Source organism: Patagioenas fasciata, chromosome 5, assembly GCF_037038585.1.
Source record: "Patagioenas fasciata isolate bPatFas1 chromosome 5, bPatFas1.hap1, whole genome shotgun sequence".
In the NCBI taxonomy this organism is placed as follows: Eukaryota; Metazoa; Chordata; class Aves; order Columbiformes; family Columbidae; genus Patagioenas; species Patagioenas fasciata.
This window is the reverse complement of record NC_092524.1, coordinates 2406157-2431400: the sequence shown is the minus strand read 5'-3', so window position 1 is coordinate 2431400 and position 25244 is coordinate 2406157. Positions and strand designations below refer to the sequence as shown.

Here is a 25244-nt window from a genome sequence, read left to right as displayed (position 1 = left end):
TGAACTAAAACAACTCGTTTTATTTAGAAATAACCAAGGAGGATAGTGGCAGCAGCACCTAGCAGAGAATTTACAGGAAGCTATAACTTTTTCCTGGAAAATATACTACGTTAATTTGATTAGAATGGTCTAGGACATGATTGGCACCTGGGAATCCTGTGTGATAGCCCTTGAGGATGCGCTGGGGGATCACAGACTTCCATGCAGCACAAAGAAACCAGTCCCCAAAACGGGCTCTTCCGAGGATTTTTAAGAGCATTGGGGCCAAGGCATTTTTGGCAGAGGGAAGTGAACTGTATGGAAAAAGAAAAGAGCTCCGGAGGAGCTAGAAAATCGTATTCTTCCTCTGCGTTTAATGGTAGGACAGTGCACTTGGAGCTTGGTATTCAGAGACACATTTTCCCCACAGCCACCTCTCATCTCCTCCTGGGCTATTTTTCGTAGCCTCCTGTTTTGCTACAGCAAAGTAAAGAGGGAGCCAACAGTGACAGCAACATCAAGAACAAAACCACCTTGTTCTTCTAAACAAGAATCCCCTTCTTCTAAAGCGGGAAAGATAATATTGACCTAATGGCAGCAGGTGACAAGGGCAGGATTTGTGTCCCTCTTGGCAGGTCCTGCAAGGGACAGTGTCCCATCCAGCCTCTCCCATATTCTGCTAAATGGTTTGACAGAACAACCCTTCTCTTCATCTGCTAACATTTTAAACACATGCAAACTTTAGCACCACAAAACACGTGTAAATATGAGAACGCTGATGGCCAGAGCAGCGTAGCCCACGATATTCAATTTACTGTAAGTAAAGTCCCAATATTTGATTTGCTGTAAGTACAGAGAGGCTACATGCAGATAATAATCCCAAGTATTTAGAGATCATTGCATTTTTTTTGCAAGGAACTGAAAACAGAAGGGCTTGCAGTGCAGTGAGCTGATGTCTGGGTTTAATGCTGGAACCAAACTCTACGCTTCAGTCCCATTTTACCCTAAAATGATAGAGCTCAAAGTCAGTAACACAAAGAGAATTAAAACAGCTATAAAAAGATACAGCTCAGTCGCACCTGTTATATATTTTTTTAAATAAAATAAAAGGGAATAAGTTTAAAAGCCGTTTTGCACATGTACACACAGGGAAGGGAGTTATGTGACCAGCAGGAATACTGGGAGTGACGGCCGGATTGATGGAAATCAAACTAATCTGCAACACAACGGTGAATCCTATAGGAGGGTGGCCAGGAGAAGCTGCCCTGTCTGAACTTTACACCAAGTTGGAAAAACCCCAAGGATGGCAAAAAAGTCAAAAAGAAAACAAATCTCAGAAGCTGGAGAAGGGAAAAGACTCTGAAGGAAGACAGAGCATCCAAAATCTAAGCCGTGTCACGTTGATGTGGATAACGGCGGCGTACTCACAGTTTGGATTCTCAAACACTACACTCCTAAGCTGCAGGGGAAAAAATATCTCTGAGTATGCAATTATACGTGAATAAAATGATGAGAGAAACTATGATTTCGAGAAAACACAAAATCTCTGCTCCCAAATACAACCAGCTTAAATCAGGAGCCATTCCTTTCGGATTTGAAATATTTTTCCTGAATTTTCCAAACCCTCCCACATGTGCAGAGAACAGACAGGAATTGCCACGCCGGATCCGATTCAAGGATCATCTCAACAAACGCCACGTGTCTTTCAAAGCAGACGGTCCCAGATCTTCACAGAAAAGGAAGAACAAACTCAATCGCGGCCAACTGGCCCGAAAAGAAACGTTTCTTCTGAAATCCCTTGAAACAACAGCGGGGTCACATCTTAGGAGATAAGTGTTCTCAAATTTTAGTGGATCGTTATCAAGTTACTAAGGTCTTGGCTTGGATACGCCATACACCAGCTTCCACAGTTTGGCAAGTTATCCTTCAGCCAGACTCTAATGGAATGAAAAACATCTGGATAATATTACATTTATTGGGATCATTTCTCCACTGAATCTGCCTTCACAGTTTCCTCTGCTTATAGAATATGAAATGGTACAAGAATAGTTTAAATTTAGAACTGGCAGCTCTGATCCTCTGTGGCAATCCTGGTGACCACAGACAGAAATAGCATCTTTTCCACCCCTGCCTGCAAACCGCTCTGAGAAATCAGGTGCAGCATCAGACAGGTTAACTGAAAATCAAAGTAAAAACTAAATTCAAGCTCATTAAAAAAAAATAAAAAATAAGTAATAATTAGGAACTCGCTATGAATCTCAAAAAGGACCCTCAAGTCCGTGGTTTATTTGTTATAATCACATTTTGCTAACTTTGTTTTAACAACAGGGGAAATATTCTGGTTTCGGGCTGGAAACAAGTCCCTGCGCTGCTCTGGAATGTGCTATGTGTCTCATTAGAAAAACATATTTGTAACATCTGTATGCTGTGGCAGAAGGGACTCGTGGTTGCTAGAAAGACAGAAAATAATTAAAACCAACTCAAATTGTATAGAGCTGATGATAAGCGTCAGATAGATGTACACGATAGTTTCAAGCACAACAATATGGCCGTGGTTATGCGATCAAGGATGTGACCGGGTCCCATCTGCTCCCCCAGGCGCGCACAGAGCTGTTTGATCCCGGGCGGGCACCCACCTCAACAGAGCAACCGCGGAGGAAGGGAAACCACCGATCGTGCTCCTCTTGCTGCTCCCAGCTCCTCGGCGCCCTAAAGTTCTCCATCAGCTGAAGATGGCTGCAAACAATCTGGGAGATGAGCTGTTCTTGCATGACTCCGAACCTCCCTGCAGCCTTGACCCCAGCGAGCACACAGCCGTAGGTTTAAATCACGCGCAAGAAGAGCAGATGCAGCTATGAGGACCTGACTTCTTGTCACATCTGCTGAATTAGACAGAGAAAACAGCACTAACCAGTGACCTGTGTGCCTCAGCCTGTACCGCCAGACTTGCACAGGACAGTTCTACAGATCTCGTCTGAAGGACCCGGGTCTCAAATCCCACCTCTGACCAGCCAAGAGCATCTTCACGTGGTCACTGAGACACAAGCTCTTCCCACCACAGAAACAGGGGTCATTTTCATGAGATCTGTTAAGCCTTTCCCAGCTCTTATGAAAAGGTGACTACGTTGGTTTGCAAGCACTCCGCTTTATAAGGTTTCACCTCGAATCCTGGGTTCAGTTTTGGGCCCCTCACACCAAGAAAGCCCTTGAGGTGCTGAGTTGAGAGAAGGGAACGGAGCTGGGGAAGGGGCTGGAGCACAAGTGTGATGGGAGCGGCTGAGGGACCCGGGGGTTCAGCTGGAGGGGAGACAGGGACACAAAGAAATGGCCTCAGGTTGCACCAGGGGAGGTTGAGGTTGGATCTGGGGAACAATTTCTCCCCCAAAGGGCTGTGGGGCATTGGAACAGGCTGCCCAGGGCAGTGCTGGAGTCACCATCCCTGGAGGGCTGGACAGACATGGAAATGAGGTTCTCAGGGACATGGGGCAGTGGTGGACTTGGCAGTGTTTGGTTAACAGTTGAACTTGATGATCTTAAAGGTCTCTTCCAACCCAAATTAGTCTATGACCCAATGCTTTCCCTACAAGACTTGACCACATCGCAGCCTTCTCCCAGCAGTCACTCTGAAGGAACCTGTGTCCGCTCATAGAGGTGGTGGGAACACACCTCGCTGCCACCCCCAGCTCTGCCCAGACCCACAGAAAGGACACTTTGCATCTTCACCCCCCTCAGAAATTGTCACTCTTCCTTTTATAAGTTTCTCAAAGCGCAAACGTGCTTGTGCTGAATTACACAGCAAGTCGCAAACTGCCTCTAACTTTCAGCTGTCCTCCAAAATCAACTCACGCGGAAAATCCCAAAAAGTCCCTTTGTGTCCTTGTTTTAAATACTACTTGTTTTAAACACTACTTTAAATACTACCACTTTATCATTTATTTTATGGGCATCACTAGCTAATGGAAAATAAGCAATGGCTGGCACGTCTGGTTCCCCCCAAACCAGTTTGACACGTGGAGGCTGATACCAAAGACCAAGGGGAAACTTTGCCGTGTGCGACAATTCCTCCTGCAAAAGGAAAACCCCGGGACATTTTGGAGCAGGACACAAATACAAACTACAGGCACTGAAGAAATGAGCCTGTAGCAGCATGCTATGCGATAGGCAGAGATAAACACAGGCAGAGAGCCAGAACGGGCTGTCTGCTATTCTTGGATTAATCAGCCTTGATCCTGTGGGCAGAAAAACCGAGAGGTAACTCCTACGGTTCATCCCAGCAGCAACGCTGGCAAATTAAATAAATACAAATAAAAAACCACACTGCTATCTGCAAGCAGATTTATCAGCGTGGTTCCTCACTACCCGGTGCTGAGACTCCTCCTTCATCCTTCATTTTTGCCATTATACTTAACTCCCGAAGCACCAGGAGGATTGAGACAACAGGCCCTTTGGTTATGACTTCAATCTGATTTGCCAACGTGCATATGTTAAACACATACGCCGATCCTCAAGCCAAAACCAATCTGCCAGATTCAATCGTAGAACTGATTTTCGGGGCCCAGCTGTAAAGTTCTGCAGGCAGAGCGTTGCCACGTTGATGAAAATTGCCTGGAGCTCCCCAGTTACAACTGTGTGCACAAAAAGCCAGAAAGATAAATATTTTGGTGCCGTTCTGGAATGCTGAAAACTGTTTAATTATAACTGCAAAAGTTTGTTCGGCTAAACAACGACAATCCTCAGCAAAGCAAAGGGTTTTCACAACAACCAGGGAAACATTCCTTGCAGCACAAGCCAAAACCTAATTAATATTTCAAAAGAGAAATTTTCAAGCAGAAAAGAATGGTATCTAGAGGCCATTTCAATGCTAAAAGATGAGTCTTTTGTTTTCAGGGCTAAGAAGAAGTTGATGAAACCTCTCTTTTTCTAACTGCTTGACTGATGTTACACTTCTGCGCCGTATCACACCACGGTGACCATGTCCTTCTCGTAACATCAACCTCACCTGATGCTGACGACAGTGTTTTAATAAAAATCTGAGTAATCTTTCAGTTTTTCACATTCCTGGAATACTAAAAGTTCCAGAAACCCATTTAGCACAAAGGCATGAGGAACACACCAATGCATAGGGATGAAAAGAGCTGATTTTGGAGCTCCCAGGTACAATAACGTAACACGCGCACTAGAATCAGGTACCCGCTCCATCCGACAGCGTAATTGCACAACCCAGGTGCAGGCTGCTGTATTACAATCAAAATTTACGAGTCCGTTTTCTTGAATAAATGGCAATCAAGCCCATGGGGTGTAACATTTGCGAATGAATAGGGAGCATCTTCTCTCTAAGACACATAAGATCTGTCATTAATGATGGATTAGGAGGAGGAGTGACTTCACTGTTAGATAAAATAGATACCAGTATGGCATTTTTTTAACTATTATTTTGCAATAGAACATCACTTTGTCCTAATGGCAAGCTGCTCAATGAACGTATTTCACCTACATCTTCAAGGAGCTTCTGTTTCATTCCTTAGTTCTTGTCTAAAATATTGAGAAGAGCAACGGTGCAGAAATGAAGAAAGTTCTGTTTCATCCAAAGATGTTTGGTACCAATGGTGAATGGATGTGTTTCCGTTTTATACTGGAAAGCACAATGTGTTATATGTTTGCGCTTTGCCTTAGATCATTAAATAAATAGAGCTATGTAAGTGTATTGATATGAAAACTATAACCAACAGAAATGTCCTGAACTTAAAGAAAACATCTGGTGAGATTAAGTGAGTCCTCCTATGCCAGACTAGAAATCCCCTCTGCCGTTTTGTGTTTAATATTGTGAAATCTCCTCATTTCAAAATGTTTTTTTACCGTGATTTTTATGGTCATATCAATGGATATCGATGAACTACAAACGGCAGACGTAACTGCTTAAACATGGGATTCTGATGGGTGGACTAAGCTAAAGCCCAGAGTCTTTCGGTTTCCAAATATCCTAAATTTAGAGTCTGCATGAATTGAATTTCAACATTTGGAGCGTCTGAGCAGATGCCACAAATTCCAGCTATTAACTCTGCTTTCAGCACAGTCACTTGGCTCTGCCGGCACTATTGCTGAACCCTCTCTTGCTTTGACTGTTATAGTGTAGAAACTTTCAGTGAATTCCAAATAATATCATCTTTCAACACCTCACTGTATACCTGCTGGAGATTTTTCAGCAGATAAGTTGGGTCTAATCAAGAACAATAGAGACAGGACATGTGTCAAGTTAAGATTTTACCACCTTCTGTAGTAGCAGCTTCCCAACATCTCTATTGAACTATAAAAATGGTGTCGCTTTCTCTTAGAAAGCAAAGGTTTATATCTCATGTACTCTGAACTACTGAGTTGCAGATTTTATGCCGAGTTTGCAAGTGATGGAATAAAACACTAGCAAGGTTTGTTTAGCCCCACGACAGGAGGTAATTAAAAAATCCCCATTGTCATACAACTCTCTGTATCAAGGTTATCTGTGACCCCATCTCTCTATTTAATCCAGACTTAAATAGCCTGTATTAATAGGTTAGATAAATATTCTAATGGGAGTTAAGAGAATAGAGCTAAAACCTGTTCTTGCAACAGGTCCAACCTGCTTCTCTGTGGCCATTGCAACCCTGTGGTTACTACAGGAACACAGGACTCCAAGCTCCAGCTACCCACTCAGCTAATTACGAGCATGACAAAATGATAGTTTTTGTTTCCAATACCTAATTACAAGGATATTTTTCTTTTCAGCCCCATGAAAATTCTGCTGCCAGAAAGCAGATCTAAAACCCCAGAAGCATCGATGAGCGGTATGCTATAAATGGCAAAGTTAAACACACATCACTTCCACCAGCACACGCAACGTGCACAATCATCGAACGAAAAATATCGTTCAAATTCTTCATCTGCTCTACGCTTCATTACCTGTTGCTTGAATAAACCTTTCCATCAACACCCAGCGCTCTGCATTCCAAACACAGAGGAAAAGTAATCACTAGGATGTACGTGAAACACGGGAAACAGATATCTTTCTTCCCAGAGTTTTTACCTCAAAGAAAACAGAAGCTAAATTATTTGAGAAATACACTAGTTTTCATTTGCCTTTCTTCACAGCAGGTACCTCTAAGCCCTGACTATACGAATAAAGATCTAAATAGCCAAAACTGTAACACAATCACTATCCTGACGCAAAAGCCTTTTCTACATGTACCATCAGATTAAGTTAGTTTGGCCACTTACTCCATATTTAGTCTCAACACAGAGAGTTTAGCAGACCGAGAGAGCTTCCAAAGTGAGATAATTAAACTGTTGTGACTTCTTGTATAAGGAAGAACGTGATGCCCACATTTCTGGGATGTTCTAATGCACCAACTCTTCAGAGAAGAATGTGGCAGCCACAAGAGGGACCTGAGTCCCAACTACCCAGCACGGTGCAGGCAACTTAATCACACAGTCTGGATGCTGGAAGCAAGATAATTACAAGATGATACATTCTGAGCAGGTTATATCAGTCCTGTTATAATTTCATGCTAATGTCCTTACATTCCTTTCAACTCTTGGCTTCACCATCTTCTCTTAGTACTGCTCCGTGGGCAACTCATCCTTTCCTGCTGAGAAATCCCGGCGCTTCTGAAGGTCTCAGAAGGACCCCGGGTTTCTCTGGAAGGATCTTTTGCATTTCTGAAGGAAGCCAAAGAGGTGAGGAATGGCTGAGATCCTCAGAGAGCTTTCCAGCAAGCCCACGAATCAAAACCTACAGCTTCTGTCTCCCCCCTCTATTCTCCAGCCATTATGATATGGGTTCTAACCCATGGAAGAACGAACTTCAAGTACAAACTCTACAGTGGAACTGGGCTCCAGATTGAAAATTCCCCTTTCAGCAGCATCGCTCCTGATTTACACCGATAAGCAGTAGGAGAAAACACAGCTCATGCTCTTTCCTCTCAAAGCAAACACGTTAGACCAGCGTCGGATCAACACGAGGTTGTTTAGCCCCAGAAGAATCCACGGACCAGAGCTGAATCAGCTCAGACATGCAACTCATTTGAATAGGATTTGTCTTGCAGAGCAGACATGCTCTTTAAAACAGCCGGTTCAGCGTTTACTGTAAAAACATGTGATGGAAACAGCGCGGTGGAGCCGGTGTGTGACCACCGGGTCACGGCGGTACCTGCACTCGTACGTATAGGATGAGAGAAGTGCAAACTGCCGGGGTTTGCTTTAAAATAGAAACAGAGACATACCAACCTAGCATTACCCCGGGGAAAGCTTAGTTTCTAATCTCCACAAGGTCAAAGAGAAAGAATGATTGTTGCCATTATCATAAATTATAGCCAGAAACATTTACTCTTTGGGAGAGCTGAGCTCTTAGCTCTCGGTTACAAAGATGTCAGGAACAATCAGAGCAAAAACCCCAACAACCTGCCAGCAAAAGCTCAGAATTGTGTCTTTATTTAGTGTGGCCTTTGTTAAAGCACCGGGTAACTCCTTCCTCAGGAAACCGGCAAGTTCTGCAAGCAAAGGTCTGTAATTCAGCCCAATAGGAAATAATATTAACTTCAATTGGAAACAGCCATTACTGAAAAAGGAGAAACTTGTTGGCTTGTTACCATCGTCGTTGTTTGCAATATTCTCAGGGCCTTTCATCCACAGAGTCACTGCTTTTTACTTACGTGTGCTACAAGAGCACTATGTTGGTATCACAATATTGTCTTTAAGGAGCTATGCCTAAGGAAAATGGAGAAAGGCTGATATTAAATGACAGCAAACCAGCCAGAGCCTAGAAGGGAAATTTAAACTCTCAGTCAGTCCTCTGCTATTTCAATGGGCAGTGCCTAAAAGGTGAAAAAATAGTCCAGGAGACCTTGTCATATTAATTTTTAATGCTTTTTTAGTAGCACACGCTGCAACAATTTTGTTCTAAGTTTCCCTGGATTATTTTTCCTTCATTTTTGATGCTGGCTTGCTGCTCAGCCTTCTCATCATGCAACAGCAAACAATAAACGCAATGCAGGTACCTACAGGCACTGGAGATTTCTGTTGGTACCAGCCCGGAGAATCCAGGCAGAGAAGTTGCCAGGCTCTCATTTTCCTACCTTCTTTTTTATCTGAACAGATGGAAACGCAAGAGCAGAAGCCAAGAACTCACCCTGGACATCTTTACGGTAGTTACCGTAATTACTGTAGCTGCGGTTATAGTAATTGCAGGTGTGTGTGTATATATATATATATATATATATTGCACACACACATGCACAGTGGATACAATCTCTTCGTTGCTAAACGAGACAGCCAAAGATCATCTCTCTAGTTTTCAAACATTTTTACAAATAGGGGGTATTTGCTAGAAATGGTTTAGGTCAAAGAAAGGCTTTCTAGGGATTTCCAGCAAGCGCTGAGGTCTGCTGGGAAATGTCTCTGAAAGCAAAAAACCGTGGTTTTCAAACAAAAGGTTTGTAACTGACAGGATAGGCTGTCAAATGTCTTCTTAATTCCTATAGGTATGGGGTGAGGATCAACCACCGCCTAAAGAGCCCGTTCTAGGAAACAACATATTGATGCTTATCGGTGATTGGGAACTTATTTACCAGGCTGACATGGGTAAAACAACTTTAAGGGACAAATACTGTAAGTAGAAGCACAGCAGCAAGGTTTCAAGACAGCCTAAGATGCCTTTAGTCACATAGATTCACATACAGCCATTACCATCTTTTTTACCTGCAGTTCTTTCCCTGGGTGCCAAGCCAGTCAATTCTGCACACAGTGAGATTCTGCTCCTCGCAAATTTGCGGAGAATTTAAATAATCCGTGTTTGCACCACACCCCAGCTCCAATAGGGAGAGATCAGAAGATACAGGCTGCTTTGGAAACACTCCACCGCCACTACAAATTGCTTACAGCTAGTAAAATGGGAGAAAGGCTACTTTGTCCCAGGTGTGAGACACACCAAGCTAAGAAAAATAATTAAGCAGTGTTTGTTTATATGAACAACATAAAAGACAGGAGAAAAAACCACCTAATTCAGAGTAGACTGCATTGGCAGTTTCAGCAGTTACACTTGGATGAATTCGATCCTCGGGGTTTGCAATTAATTCCCTTCGCTACTGCCAAGGTCACCCCTCACATTCCAACCCTGCAATGTTTGAACTATAAAGAAATGAACAATTAAAACAACAACAAAAAAGAGACTTAGAAATACCTCAATAGATGATGCCAGGCAAAGGCAGGAATATTTCTAGGAATGCAAACCTATAGACTTTAACGCGACTTGGTTTTAATTCACTTCACTTCACACACCCAATGCTATAGCGCTCAGAGCATCCACAGATATGGAGTAATAGCCAAAAAAACCCCCCAAATATTTCATCCTGGACCACTCTTTAGTCCTTCAGTTTGGATACCAGGATCACACTTGCAGGAGTCCCCATAGCACGGGATCTGACTTTTGATCAAATTGGCAGTTTCTAAGTGTTTGTGGTTTGTTTTATTTTAGATGTTACTGCTGTACCATGTGCTGAGATGTCACCATAAAGAGAAGGAAGGTGAAAGCTGCACAGCACGAATGTGACAAAGCTACTGACTCCTCCTCTTTAATAATATATGTTCTCAATTCTCAGAGCTGTGGAAGATATTAAATATATCGCAACTACTTAGGTTGGGCTCAATAACTACATGATCCTGCCCAAGGTCAGGAACAGCACTGACAATTAACAGGCAATTTGAGTCAATACATACGTGTAGATTGTGGATTATTGGCCTCTGGAACAGGGCCATTCACTCCATCTTCCCAGTGAACGAATATCTTCAAACCACGATTAAGCCTGAAACAGGCAAAAATACGCCGTACCCGTTTCTCTCCTTACTGCTGGTGAAGGAAGCTAATCTTATCTGTTTATAGCCCTCTTATTCTTCTAATAAATCCACTAAATTAATCTTTCATTACAGCAGATAACTTATTTTTTTCCCTTCAAAACAAAGATGGGCACGTTTTTATGTCCGCTCTGAACAAGCAATGCCAGAACGGCACAGTTCAATGTAAGGTTTCTTTCTGTTTCCCTATATTTCATCAGTATATTTAGATTAAAATGGCTCTAGGGGGGAAAAATGAAATAAAAATCAATGGGACTATTGCAAGGGGAATACAGTCACCACCACATCTTTCTGTAATCACCCCATTGACTTCATGGATGCTCTGAGTGGATTTAAGTACTGTTAAACGTGAACGTATGATTACAGCATTATTCTAAAAGCAAATCACTTACTTCTCTTATTCCTATACACCTATTTTTGACTGGCGAGGCAGTTCTGACAGAATATAAACTTATTAAGGTCTCTCAGACAAGAGATTGCAGAACTTATTTTATTTCAGACCTTTTCAAAGACCGAGGTCATTGAAACTTAGTGGATCAAGCTCTGCTCCTGACGTGGCACGGTAACAACGGGATATGGCTGTAAAATAAAAGAATTCAGACACAAATATATTGAGTTTGAATGAGGAAAGGCTAGGCCACAGATAAATCTAAAAGACAGACAATGATGTAGCTATTGCACTTAATAAAATTCCACAAACCTGCAGTTAAAGGGAGTAGAGGGGGGAAAAAAGCCTCATGACAGATGAACGAGAGTCTGGAAACATCCATCTGGAGAAAAGATTTGTCCTGAAAAGCCTTAATAGCTCTGCAAGCAGCGATAGCTCTCAGGGATGCTGAGGATGCAGCTCAAGCAGACGCAGATCTCAGCAGCAGGAGCTGCAGGTTATTCCTCATTTTCCTTCCTTCCCTGCCAGTCTGATGCCCATTTAACGCAGAGGCAATTCACATCAATAACCGCGATATTAATATTCTCTTCAATACGAATTGATATCCTCGCGTAAATTTGATCAGTGCGAACAAATCGCTCTCGTCTTAAGCAATTTCAGAATGAAGATTTAGTTGTGCCAGGCGTTTCTCTGAACTCAGGGGAAGAGAGCAGCTAAGCGTGAGGGAAAGAGCTGAAGGCGCTAATTATTCCTAACGATGCACCCATAGATCATCAAGTAAAAAGGTATAAAGGAAGATCAAAGTAATGCTTTTTTTCAAAACGTGAAATTTAGAAAATGTGATGAGGAGGCAATCTTCATCACACTGGGGGATTTAGAAATATTTGCTTCAACCACTGCAAGGTTCTTGACGGGGAAACTGCACCAGAAGGCTCTGGAAATCAGTGCTTTGCACAAACTACTTGGAGATTATTTTTCTCTCAGTAGAAGTCGATGCAGGTCTCTGATGTAAATGCAGACAGATTGAATTTTACAAAGTATGATAGGTAATAGAATAAGGCCACTGCTCTACTCCATCTGGTCTGAGCATGAGTTTGGGAATCTAAGAGCCAAGATACAAACTTGATCACTATTGAATCCAGGGACGGCTGGACAGGATTTTGACACTCTGTCAGGAACTATTAGTTTAGACCCATCTCTGGTTCCCATGCAAGCCAGAGTAAATTTGGATTATACACCACAAGATAAAAAATATCAAGTGTTCCAACTAATGATGATTTAAAGCAATAGCTCAAATATTGGAAGAATATATCATTTGAGCAAATGGCACTAGAAAAACGGCATGAAAGCACTACAGTCTTTTCTTCTGGCAGTATCAGATGCATTTTTAATCCTTTCCCAATAAATAACATTTCAGAGCAGGCACTGTAAATACTTTAAAAGAGAGAAAACCCAAGCAGATAACTCAGCTCCTTCCTCCTGCCCAGCGAAGGTGGCACAGGAGAGCAGGCACTGATCCATCTCTCTTGCTCGACCCTACTGAAAAATACAAGTTGGATGTTTCTCCATGGGCTCTGGATCGTGTTAGGTAACAGATGCAATGGGAAGACTCCTGTTGAAAGTAGAAAAAAACCCTCTAGGTCACTGTGCATGGAAAACAGAACGAAGCTTCTTCTTATGAGGTGGCCCCTTGTGTGATTGCGAGTTGGCTTCTTGCGGCGTCCGCAGCTTTTCCAGCCGAAGAGCTGTGAATTTCCATCACACTGGCAAGCCGCAAACTTCACTGTTGGCAGCTGACGAATGCTGCATCAGCTCTGGAATTCACTGGCGTTTTACTGGATTTTCGCCGGCAGAGTCAGATGGGTACAGTCTGTGTGCTTCTGCTGATGTGAATTGGGTTGTACTCACATTTGGAATAAAATAACGCATCAGTAAACTCAGGCAACGTGTAAAACTTGGCACGTCTGCAACATGGATGGCTCAGAGAGGTCTGACATGGCCAGATCCACAGGCGCTGATGGACAAGCCCAGAATTGCTTTTAGAACATTCTACAGACCAACAAGATCAACAACAGGCAAACATAATTTATAGGTTTTACCCAGGGAAGCTGGAAGAGGAGGAAGCTCAGCCTACCAGAGACACACATGATCAGCTACAAGGAAGCAGGATCCAACTTTTTTTGCCTATTCTTAAGTATTAGATCATGCGAACTTTCCTACAATAAATGCCGTATGCACATGATAATCAAAAAGAGATAGGATGAGGGCAGTCAGTGGTGCCTATTTCTGGCTTTAAGGCTGGACCACTGTCCTGGCCAAGTCAATAAACACAGTGTAGACTAATCCATCCAGCTGTAAAATGAGACTACAATACTGACCTCAGTTTGTGCTCTATAGAAAGCAAATACTCCCTAATTTAAATATCACTGAGAGCATTCTTGCCATGACACACCGTTGAAAACAAGGCAAAAGCTTTATATTCCACTTGGGAAAAAGCAAAGAAGGGCGAAAGAAACTTCGTTTACCTTTGGATGGCCCTGCTCAAGCCGCAGCACCCCAAGCAATGGCAGCAAACACGCTGTGGTGCTCTGGGACATGATCTAATGGTGTGGAGCGCTTCCAAGCTCAGCCAGCTTGACATAAGTGATGGGAAAGAACCCAGAGCAGAAACAGAGCAGAGAGCGGGGGAGTGCCACGCGTCCTCACTCTTCGCAATCCAAAAACATATTGTCTGCCCTCTGACAATACAGACTATGAGCTCTTTTTCTGCAGTGACAAGGACAGCTGTGCTCCCTGATGGCACAGACATCCCTCAGCCTTCGGGCAGGCAGGTAGAGCGGGACTGAGTAAAGCAGCTTGTTGTCACCTCCGGGGTGCGTTTGTTTGCCAAGTATTGTGCAAGTGGCACTCTCTATTTGCATAATCCTTCCTTAGGTGGCCTACTTGACACCAAACAGCAGATGGTTTACTGTCCATGCAGCAAATAAGGTCATTTTGGGGTTCCAAGTGGGTCATTGGCTCAATCACACAGCAAGCAGCTGTGTGATTGATTCATCCTGGAAATGTTTCTAATATTTTAGGATATCTAGGTGCTTTCTCTCTTAATTCTGCTTCCTCTCCTTCTTCTGCTTCAATGCCTTCACCTGGAGATAAGTATCAGAACCAGATATAACCAACCCACAAACTTCCCAGAGTTTCAATCTATTGGTATCCAAATCATTCACACGCCAGAGGCCAAAACAGAAAGCGCTGCCAAGCTCTAGAGAGGCCACTATATCCACCCCATTCCTGCAGGACTCTGCACTTTACCTATCTCAGTTCTTTAGTTGCTGAAGCATTTAGCATGGATAAGGTACACAGTCTAGTTTAAACTGGCTCTGTACTTCGGGGTGCCCTGCAAATCTGTGTTTTCATATCTTGTAGTTTGCTGCAGAATACATTCAGAAGCTCGTCTGGGTATTTAAAAGCCCTTTCTGGCATATGACACCCCGCATTAGGCACGGTTTTAAAACCTGAATTCTATGCTTGCCTTCATGTTGAAATGAATTACAGTAAAGACCTTCCAGTGTTATGATTTTCATAGCATTTGCATCGCACAGAAAGCTCGCAGACAACACAACGCCGAGCAGGACGGACAGCAGGTTATCAGGTCTCCAGATGTACCGAACAACTGCAGCTCCTGCCACTGAATCAATGTGGCTCACAGACCTTCCCAAGATCAGGTTTTACCCCATCTGCAGCCCTAACAACCATCTCTCTTTGCTAAATTTCAGATTAGTATTTAACGCTGATAGATTTATACAGGAGCCTGGGAAACGCAACACAACCGAACGCAGAACAGGTCAGCGCTACTTGTCCTTGTTTGTCACCGAGGTATTTTTTTCAGTAGAAAACAAACTGCAGATGTAACAAGTATATTCCAGAGAAACAGCATAAATGTGCAAAAGAGCAATACCAAGTTTGCAGCTGATTTAGCACAAGAAAGAATAAAAGAATGGGGCATTAGGTGAATCAGTGCCCTCATCGATGATGCCACGAGTCCGATGTTGCACATGCAGCCTCATCCACCTCTGCTCTCAAGCTATTGAAGAGTAAATTATCTCCTGTATAAAGTTCTGGCAGCAAAAGTTATCCCACTGGCTACGCTAAGTAACGCGCACAGGGGTCAGAATGGTAAGACACGTACAAATACATCTTGGAACAAACGAAACGTGGGGCTGGATGTTAATTTCTGGTATATTGGGTGGTACTGATTTAATTTCCAAGCTTTACAAGCTTTTCAAAACCAATTGTTTAAACCAATGGTCCTCAGATTCTGTTGTTTTTGTATTTTCTTTTTCCCAATGTCATTTTTTTTTGCTCCATTTTAATATATCCTCTTTAATTTCCTTTGCAGTTAAGTACTGGTCAGGAAACAATGGCAGAAATTTCCCTTACGCCAGCTGTTATGGGATCTAGTGCGGATTTCCAAACAGAATGGAGTAGCAGCCTGCACTCCAACAAAACCGCGGTGAACCATGCGAGGAGCATTGTTTGGGAGCTATCGCAGAGATGACCACACTCCTGATTTAACCCATTTATTATCCTCAGTGTACAAAACAAGTAGCTGCAGCAACACCATTGTACTGAGAGCACTGAAAAGAACACAACACAAAACAGAAAGCTTAATCTACGTTTCTGATACAAGCTGTTTAGCAGCTTCAGCTGTACGACTGTGGGAACTAGCGGCACAACTTTATAGAATCTGGCCCCGTGAAAACTCATTTTTTGCACAGTGTGCAAACTTTAAATGCAAAGTAATTTTGCACTAGGTAGGGCATTTGATTAGGATTAGTGAGCCCCAAACCAGAGATACCAACGGGCTCTGAGTTGTTCAGTCATTCCTATTCCTATTTTATTCAACTTCACTTAATTCCTCTTAGTCCTTCAGATGTTTATATCAATTCCCTCTAATGCTACTCACAGACTGCTCTTTTTGAAAGGATTTTGGGGGAGGATCACACAAACAGAAAGACAACCTTTTTTACTTTGTAAAACAGTTGACGCCCCGCTAGGCTGAGACCTCAAAGTCGTTGGGTCCAGTACAAACTACACCAAAGTACAGAACGATGGTTCAGCAACCAAGAGAAAACGCAAACGAGTGACCAGCGGAGGCAGCTACACACACCCCAAAATATTACAGCAAAGCAGGCAGCTTAAGAGCGACAAATAAATACTTCTCTCCTTATCTGAAGCTTCCCTTAATCTAAAGTAACTTCCCAAGACTGAAATTCTAGATGCTGTTTTTCTGCACCCTTATCTGAAAATTCAGAGCCTTAAGAGCAGAAGAAGATAGGAATAAGAGAGGGAGGCTTCGCTTTTGTCTTTTTTTTTTTTAGAATGAATTGCAATAATTACTTATTTGTATGTTACCATGATTTTATACCCATTTTAGAAGTTGGGGCTCAGTACAATAAAGCCTAAGGTGGGAAGAAGAAACGATGTTATCTACAAAGCTGCAGAGATGTTCTCCTTTCCCTATCCAACAAGCACCTTGCTTTTAGTGAATGTGGCCTCACAACATTATGAAACTTCCCAACCATGGGCTCGTTTTGTGGAGGGCCAGGATGGAGCTGTTGGCAAAACATCCAGCAGGCTAAAATAAACCCAAAGAATAAGCCAGCGTGAACGCTGGACGGGGTTCATCAGAAAGCAGAATTTCGCACTTATTTTTGAAATAAACACAAAATTGGATGCGCGTTTTCAAACTGGGGGGAAACCTAACAAGTCCGGAGAGGTCGGGGCTGAGGAGCAGGAGCTGCCTGGCCCACCAAGGAACTCAATCTGTGGCCAGGGCTCTGTGGGCTCTGTGGGCTCCTCAGCTCTCGCTGCCACCAGCCTGTCAGGCAGACGGCCAAGGAGCCGGGCAGGAAGGAAACCAGGGAGGTTTCTAACAGAAAAAACATCCCGCTGGAAAATATCTGCCCCGCTCTAATAATGGTCCTACTCTCAGAGTCACTGATGATGCTGGCAGAAGTTAGGGAGACCCACTGGCTTCCTGTATAAATCTCTTTCTATACCAGACGCACTGCACCTACTGAATTAATCCCCAAGAAGGATGTTTGTAAATCCCTCCAAACCCCTCGACAGCGCACGACGTTGCTTTTCCCGATAATGATGACAATTGTTAATTGGCGCTATTGAGAAGGGAACGTTTTCTTTGGTAAGGTCTTCACCGCTTTAGGCAACCACACGTACCTTTGGCAGCGTCTCTAGACGAGCCTCGTTGGCAGCGGACAGCAAATGCCTCGCTCGGAAAGACTGCATGAAAAAAACCAGCTCAACTTTCCAGTCCCAATTCCAAGGCTTTGTAAACTTGGCAAGGCTGACAACATAATCTGGCCGGACTGCAGGAACAACTGATGCCTGACAGGTAGCATCCCGCAAAGCTGCCCGTGTTACTCCACGCTTACTCCACAAAAGGCGACTTTCTCAGCCTAACTCCTTGACTATTAAGAGCCGACCGCCCTACGTACCGTTCGTTGTTGAGGGTCATTCTTGGCGGGTCGAGGTTGGGGTTCTCCATGGACTCCATCTGCGGACAGCGGAGGAAATAGTAGAGGGTGCGGAGAGCGTCGGGGGACCAGGAGATGGGCTGTTGCTGCCGGGTTTGCCGCACGGGGCTCATCCCGGGGCGGACGGTGTTCAAACACTGCATGTGGTGCATGGCTCGGGACACCAGATCGCCTGCACGAAGAGAAAGAACGCAAAAGCATTTCTCTGCCATTCATCCACGCTTCTCTCGAGTGCACTGTTTCATCTAAATAAACTCCCTCTCAGCTAAGAGGAAGGTCTTTTGTGTGCGCATATTCTTTTTCCTCCACGAAGGCATAAGATGCCCTCAAGTTGTCCCTCTGCAGGTTGTCGCATAGGAAATTTACCTTCCTTTCAAATGACAAGTAATTAGTTAGAAAATACAAAATTTAACTTCTTTCAGTCATCATACATTCAGAACAGCTTAACAGTGATTTTTCCACCCTGCTCTAATGCTGGTTTTCTCCTCTTTCCCACCACCTATACCTCTTTCTTGCCTGCCTACAAAAATTACTGATATTTTATCAAAATGCCCACTACCCAACCTGGGAGCTCAGCTTTCACAAGCCAAAGACAGTAGCACCAGTACAAATATTTTACTCTCATCTCTGGCATCACCATTTTGTTATGAGTTTGTTCCCACTTCTTTCAACTGAGTTATAACCTTCTACCCTCCCACCCCAGCACTTGTGACAAATTAATGATGCTACGGTCAATGTAGAAATCCCCTCTTTTACGGGTCTGCTAACTCTCGCTGCGGGCTTCTCCAGAATAACAAGACCTGACTCTCTTATTAAAAAGCCGATCTATATCCTGCTGACTGTCACAAGCTCGCCAGAAATTTGCCCCTGAGCCTTGTAAAAGCTCAATCCAGGAGCTTTTTGGGCTGTTCAGTCCTCTTGGTCTATGAACTCCAGCCAACGTGTCTTCGTGTCAGAGTTCTGGTGGACCTGAAGCCTGGAAGGTGACCAAGGTGACCCGTATCACAGCTTCTACTCGGAAAGGATGTTAAGTTTGCAGGTTTTTAGAAAGTTCACAGAGCAACGACCCCAAGACAGCAGCTCTGCAGCCACATAAAGCTTGGTTTTGTCTAAAAATCTTGCTTTGGGCACACCCTGTTTACTTTTATTATGGTGCACTACGAACTCTCAAGAGCTTTGCAATAAAGACTTCGGACTCCACATCTTTGAGTGGTTTGACTACCATGCCAGCGAGCTGAACGATTACTATAGATTACTATACATAGCTAGGATCTATTTTTTTCCTTGGGAGAATCCTCTGTTGCTTTCTGTTTTACAGTCACCTAAAATTCTCACAGGAAACGCTACCCTATTGTGTCCTACGCTTACAATACTGGGAAAGGATGGAACCGAAATAGTCGCCCCATCGCAAAGCTGGTTCCTGAGAAGGCGCCCTGAACTGAGCTGTGCCATATATGAATGTCACCCCCCCGAAATTCTCAGGAAGTTATTATTTGTTCATTTATATCTGACAAAAACACACTGAATTTGCCAAACCACCACCAGCTGAACCCATGAGGTTCTAGCGAGAAAACCCAAAAAGCTACTTTACGTCTAAACTTGACAACATTATTAGTGGTTCGGATTGATGGAGTATTAAAAATCTCAGCTTGCAATGTAAAGCTTGTTTGTTACACAGTATATTTAGTTTAAGGACCTGCTTTAGAATGGAAAAACCTTCTAACATCTCTACCTTTCTACTTCAGTAGCTCCTGGATCTCCAGGATCCAAACGTTTTACGGGAATATCATGAATCCTCTGGTGCTGGTACTAACACAGAAGTCTGTGCAGTTGGAGCAGAAATGCATCTGGAATTCAAATTTTCTGCTCAGAATAACGTTCCTTCTCCTTTGCACACTCACTCTCTTTATTTTTCTGGCAACTGTATCAGGAGATCTATTCACTGCATGTAATGACCAAGTTGGCCAAAGCAGGGACGGGGGAAGAGAGAGGGGAAGCCGTATTCAATCTTAGCCCCGTGCTACAAACGTTCTCTTGTGTTCCAGGATAAATAGAGGTGTGTTAAAGGAATTTGAAAACCTCGAATTAAGGCAGGTTGCAAAATAAATGGTGAAAGCCACAAGCTCCTTGCTGGCCCTGACGTTCATCAGCATTCAGATGGCGGAGGCTGTGGAAGCGATGCCAGCAGAAACGTTGCAAAGGGAAAAGTAGACCGGGAAAACACAAATCATTTCTGTTTACTTTAAAGGGGCTTTGTGAGTGCTCTAGGAATGGAACATTTCAGTTGGTTAGCGTTAAAAAAGAAAGTTTTGAACAAGTTTTTGTCACCGAAGTGCTCTCGGATTTTTTTTTTCCCCCTCCGCTTTTTGTGGTTTAAGTAACCAAAAAGCTTTTCCTTTAATATCCTGCAGCCTTGACATTTCCAGTGCACAAAAAGAACCCTCTTCACCATCTGAGGGAGGTGCTGCTGCATTCCACAAACCTACCAGAAGCCTCCAGAGGCATCTAGGTAAAAACATCTATCTTCTGTTGGCACTAATACCACTAACTAGCCAAAAAGGCTAGAAAAGCCACATCTTATACATCTCCAGGGTGAATTAAATATAATGACTAATGAAAAAATCTGATTTTAATGAACAGCGCCACGAGATGATTAAATCTCAGCTCAGCCAAACGCCGCTCACGCCGTCAACAACGGCAACGTTCCCATCGACTTCAACAGCAGAGGGGCTGGATCTTCGGTTTTACCAAAAGAAACCCACGTTTCGGTTATATCCCCAACTTACTCAGCTCCGAGATGCTTCCAACGCAAGTTGCCAGCAGGGATTGCTCTAAGGTTCGGAGCTCCAGCTGGGCGTAAGCGTCGGCCCGTCCATCGCTGCACATGGAGCCGTCGTTGTACGGGCTGAAATAGGCAGGTAGAGACAGCACACCTGGGAAAAGAGCAAAGAACAGACCCGTCATGTGGATGGAAAAGCAAATCTGCCCCTACAGCAGCCATAGGGAATGCGAACACATCGGCGCCTTTCTCGGGGGACTCGAGGTCTTTTGAACAGCTCAATTAAAATCAAACGGTGCTGTAAAAACAGCGAAACTAGGCTCCGGGGAGTAAAGCTGGATGTTTCGACAGCCTTTAAAAACTAGAAACAAATTGCAGTGGAGATAAAACTACATGAAAAGCTTGGGCGAAGCCTCTGATGTTGTTTACGCAACAAGCCGGCTGTGCGCACGCAGCGCGGTTCTGAACAGCTGTATGCAGATCGCTAGATAGAAAGCCCTGATTTTCGGAGGTGTGGAAGATAAGCTCGAGTCTGACTCAGGTACCTGCAATCTTCGCAGCTCCGAAAACAAAACCACGGGCTGTGCCAGTTCTTTGAACCTTCATGCAGTTTCAAAGGCGCAGACTGTGGTTTCTGCATGGGTGAACCTTTGGATACGCCAAACTACACCCACGAGTTTTGAGGTTGCCTATATTTTAATCTCTATAAATGACCCCTCTACGAGAGAGATTAGAAAGATAATTGCACCGTACGCATGTATTCACCACACACACACTCCTTGCATTTTACCTTCCTCAAACGTGAGCATTAATGCACAGTAACTGAGCAGAATGACGGATTTACAAGCAGCTTTGTGTAGCTGTTGGGACCCCATCCCACTTTGTGCACATCCCTCCAACTTATTTGCATTGTTGGCAAATTAGAGACCATTTGGGTGAATTGGCCGGGAATGACGCCTACAAAAAACCCCATGTAGTTCTGTGTTAAGATGCAGATGATCTCTAAAAGGGGAAGCCATTCACCTCTTCCCCATCATCCTTTTCACCCCTTATCTTTGGTCCAGCACTGCAGATCTGCAGCAAATCAGTGCAACACAGAGATCAAAAAACCCAATATTGCCTCCCCTGCTTTCCTCCCAAGAAATCCATTAGTTGAATAGTTTTTCTATAACCAACGAGCTGAACTGTGTTGCTCTGTGTGGCACAGAGGGAAGGTGGGAATGCGGGAGCAGGGATGATGGATCTGATGAAACACGGCGTGATGCTGCATCCGCAGCTCAGGTGGACTCTGAAAAGCCTTTTGCAGCCCATGGAGCCAGCGTTCCCATGCCCTTGCTGCTACTATGTGTTCAGTTGTGTTCAGCTGCAACCATGTTGTTAATCATGGATTTACCCTGCAATTCCAGCCGCATACCGTGGCCCAAATTCCCCATTATTTCAGACAAGGACCCTTATAGCCACAAGTGCCTGTGTTCTTACCCTGCTGCATCCTGTATTTTTGATTTCTCAGCTTTGATCCATGCACAGCCAGACCAATATATTCCAGCATAGACCCACGTTTCCTTCCCACCTTCACCTTCTGACCCTAATTCAACCCTCGATGTGAAGACACTTTTGCTCCTACTCCAGTGACCTCCCGTCACGTAGGTGCCGCGTATTCTTGTCAAACAAAACCCCACCGGCTGAACGGCGGCGCATTGTGCGGGAGCTTTGTTGCTTTGTCTTGATGTTTTCTTTTGAAATTGTACGCCGAATCGATCTCTCCTACCCTTTTCACATCCTGCTCGGCGCTAAAAGCCAAAGGCTGCATCCAAAAACTTCCTGGGCATTTGGAGGATAAGGGAATGATTTGTCCCGCTGTGCTTCTCCACTGTACATCACTGTTAGTTAATGGAGAGAACTCTGCCAATGGCCTCTGTAACCTGAATAATTAGGAAGTCGAGGCTTTAAGAGCTAATAGAAGCGATGCATGCAAACTAGAAGAACTTGCTTTAAATTACACTGTGTCCTATACAGAGCCTAAGCCACTTCCTTTGCCATGTTCAAGCTATGAAAGGATGTTTTAAAGACATATGGATTGAATTTATGGCAGAGGGAGAATGAAAAGAGACCGATTTGTCAAGAGTTTCAAATAGAGGTATATAATTCTACAGGGGCAAACCCAGAAACTGCCAGTTACATTACTAAGCCAAGCAGAGGGATCAAAACCAAAAAAAATGGGGCACATTTCCTCTGGCAGCCAGTTGGTTCTGTTTCCTAACGAGGAATTAAAAATAAAGATTTGTAGAATGATCTAAGCTGGCTCACAAACGAAACATTTTCTCAGTTTCTCAGCTCACAGTTTGCCAGGTGCTGCGGGTGAGAGGAAACAGGGAAGATTTATTTGCTTTTGGAAAAATGACTCACACGAGATAGTTGTAGATGAGATTTATGTTGTCATCTGCCTTGGTATGGCTGTGGAATATCCCTGATGTAGGAGAGAGGAGTGAGGAAGTGGCCGAGACACTGGCCATGGGCCAATGATGCCACCGGGGATTTCCCCTGGGTTGGCAATGGGGTATGAATCAGCCTCTCATGGCATAAGATTTCACAAACGCCACGTCAGGCAGGTCTGGGTAGGTACGAGCAGACCTGGGAATGAGAAAATGCACCTCTCGACACCGCTTTTGTGATAGAAAGCCATTACGGAGCAGGCAGCAAAGGAGAAACACCGCCCATAATTATTGCGTCTTGCAGCACGGTAATCAGGATTTCCTCTCCCATACGTTTCCAGTGACCGTGTAAAGTTGGAAACGTGTCACCTTTGCTCTTCAGATCAAATTCAGGCACAAGTACATCTGCAGTCAAGCTTTGCCCACTGGTGTCATAATCAGGAATGTGATTTAATCTCTAATAGCAATTAAAAACCCGTTGTTCGGTAACAGAGACAACTGCATTGTGATGAAGACTTGTACCCCAAATCATGGTACCTGCTCTCCTCCCACCCAAATCAAGAAATTTACAGCCAAAAAAGACATTATACTGGTACAAACCATAAGGGTAATTTCTATCCGGCATTTACGTTTCTGTATCTTCGCATTTGTGGCAATGCTGGTTTTAATCATGGCTAGCTAAATAAGCAAAACTAATTGAAATAAATGAATCCATGTCAAAACACCCTCTCTGCTTGAAATCATGTTAAAACTGCCGACTTATTTTCCGACGCTCAGGAATGCGTTTTCCCCACAAAACAACAATGCGAAACAGCACGTAATTACCGGGCAGGAACGAGCCATTGAGCCATGCACACCACCACTCTTAGGGCATTTTCTCTGATGTGGGCTATGTCATGTTTCCTACACATTCCTGGCCGGATCCTGGCATGCTGGTCACAACTTTTGCTTAATTAATCAAGATTTTAAGTATGGGATCCAAGCCCAGGTGAAGTCAGTGAGATCCTCTAGAATGGCGGTAGGTGTTAGCAACTCAATCAAAAGCACCTTTGTAGAGCTGTGATTAAGGTCCGCCTGGCTAACAGTTTATTCCTGTTATTTCCATAGTCTTTGAAATAGCAGCTGGAAATAAAGGCATATTTATTCTACCTCAGCTAATACACGAAACGTTTTCACAGGCACTTGCTGCCAACGATCTTAAAAGGCCGTCACAACTGGGTGAAATTCCAGTTAAGCAGCTCCTTAAATTGTTCTTCTTGCCTAAAGATTTTGAAAATGGTTGTCTGTAATTTGATGCTTTTTAATAGCAGCCGAAAATGTTTCCACAGGCTGAGGTAGGCCCAGGGAAAAGTCTGTTCGCACTCTTGGACATCAAGATACAAGCAAACACAGACTTTTACCTGAATTTTGTATGTTTAAAAACCTTATTTCAAGTCATTTTTAAAGTACCCATGTTACCTTCACACTTCGTGCTGTTGAATTAATGAAAGAGGACTGGCCATAATTTTTACCTCTCTGGAATGATTTTCTCTGTGCTTTCTCTACTTTAACCTAAATCCCTCATGTTAGGAGACAACGTCCTAGTGATGAACTCATCAGTCATTTGATGATTTTCAAACACTTAGATGATGTCTGGGGGTTAAGATGGGGTCGCTCGCAAAGGGCCAAGGAGCCTTGTCTGGAAAACACTAAGATTCTGTGGTCTGAGATTCCTCATGGAAATCACCCATATCTAGATTAGGATCCCTTAATTCAGAAAGGCACTGGCTGTGTTCACGACAGGTTAGGCAAAGAATCAGGAATACAATCAGGATGGGGTATATACTGTAAACTACTGGCACAGAAGAAGTGCCCCTTCTGTTTCACTGTTGTCTATGAGACAACACAATGTATATTGATTTCTGCTTTGGCCAGAATAAAGAGAGGTTCTCTGGGCAAGGTGTGTTTGCATTGCACCTAAACCACTGGCGATCGTTAGTGATCGCTACCATAATACTAATTAGCACAACAGGAAAAAAAGGATCTATTCAGAAAAAAAAAAACCAGAAATTAAAGCCCTCAGAAAATTCAGGATTGTCTTAATGGGTTAGAAATTGTTTCTAAAAGGCTCCAACGCTGCAAAAAGCGCCTTGTGTGAAATCGGAACTGCTGTGAATATGCTACAATAATGTACTAGGAAACCAAGTGAAAACAATGGTCTCGGTCTCCAGCATCAACGTGATTTTGCAATGTTT

At 43.7% G+C, this 25244-nt stretch overlaps 1 protein-coding gene across 1 annotated transcript in view; it reads right to left on the bottom strand.

The window, feature by feature from the left end:
* The window catches only part of ABTB2 (ankyrin repeat and BTB domain containing 2), a 119134-nt gene that overhangs the window by 25461 nt on the left and 68429 nt on the right, over window positions 1-25244 (bottom strand). The window contains exons 2-3 of the mRNA XM_065840001.2: window positions 20586-20732; window positions 17761-17971 (exon numbers count right to left, since the gene is read on the bottom strand). Coding sequence (XP_065696073.1) covers window positions 17761-17971; window positions 20586-20732 — 358 coding nt within the window. The remainder of the gene's footprint in view (window positions 1-17760; window positions 17972-20585; window positions 20733-25244) is intronic.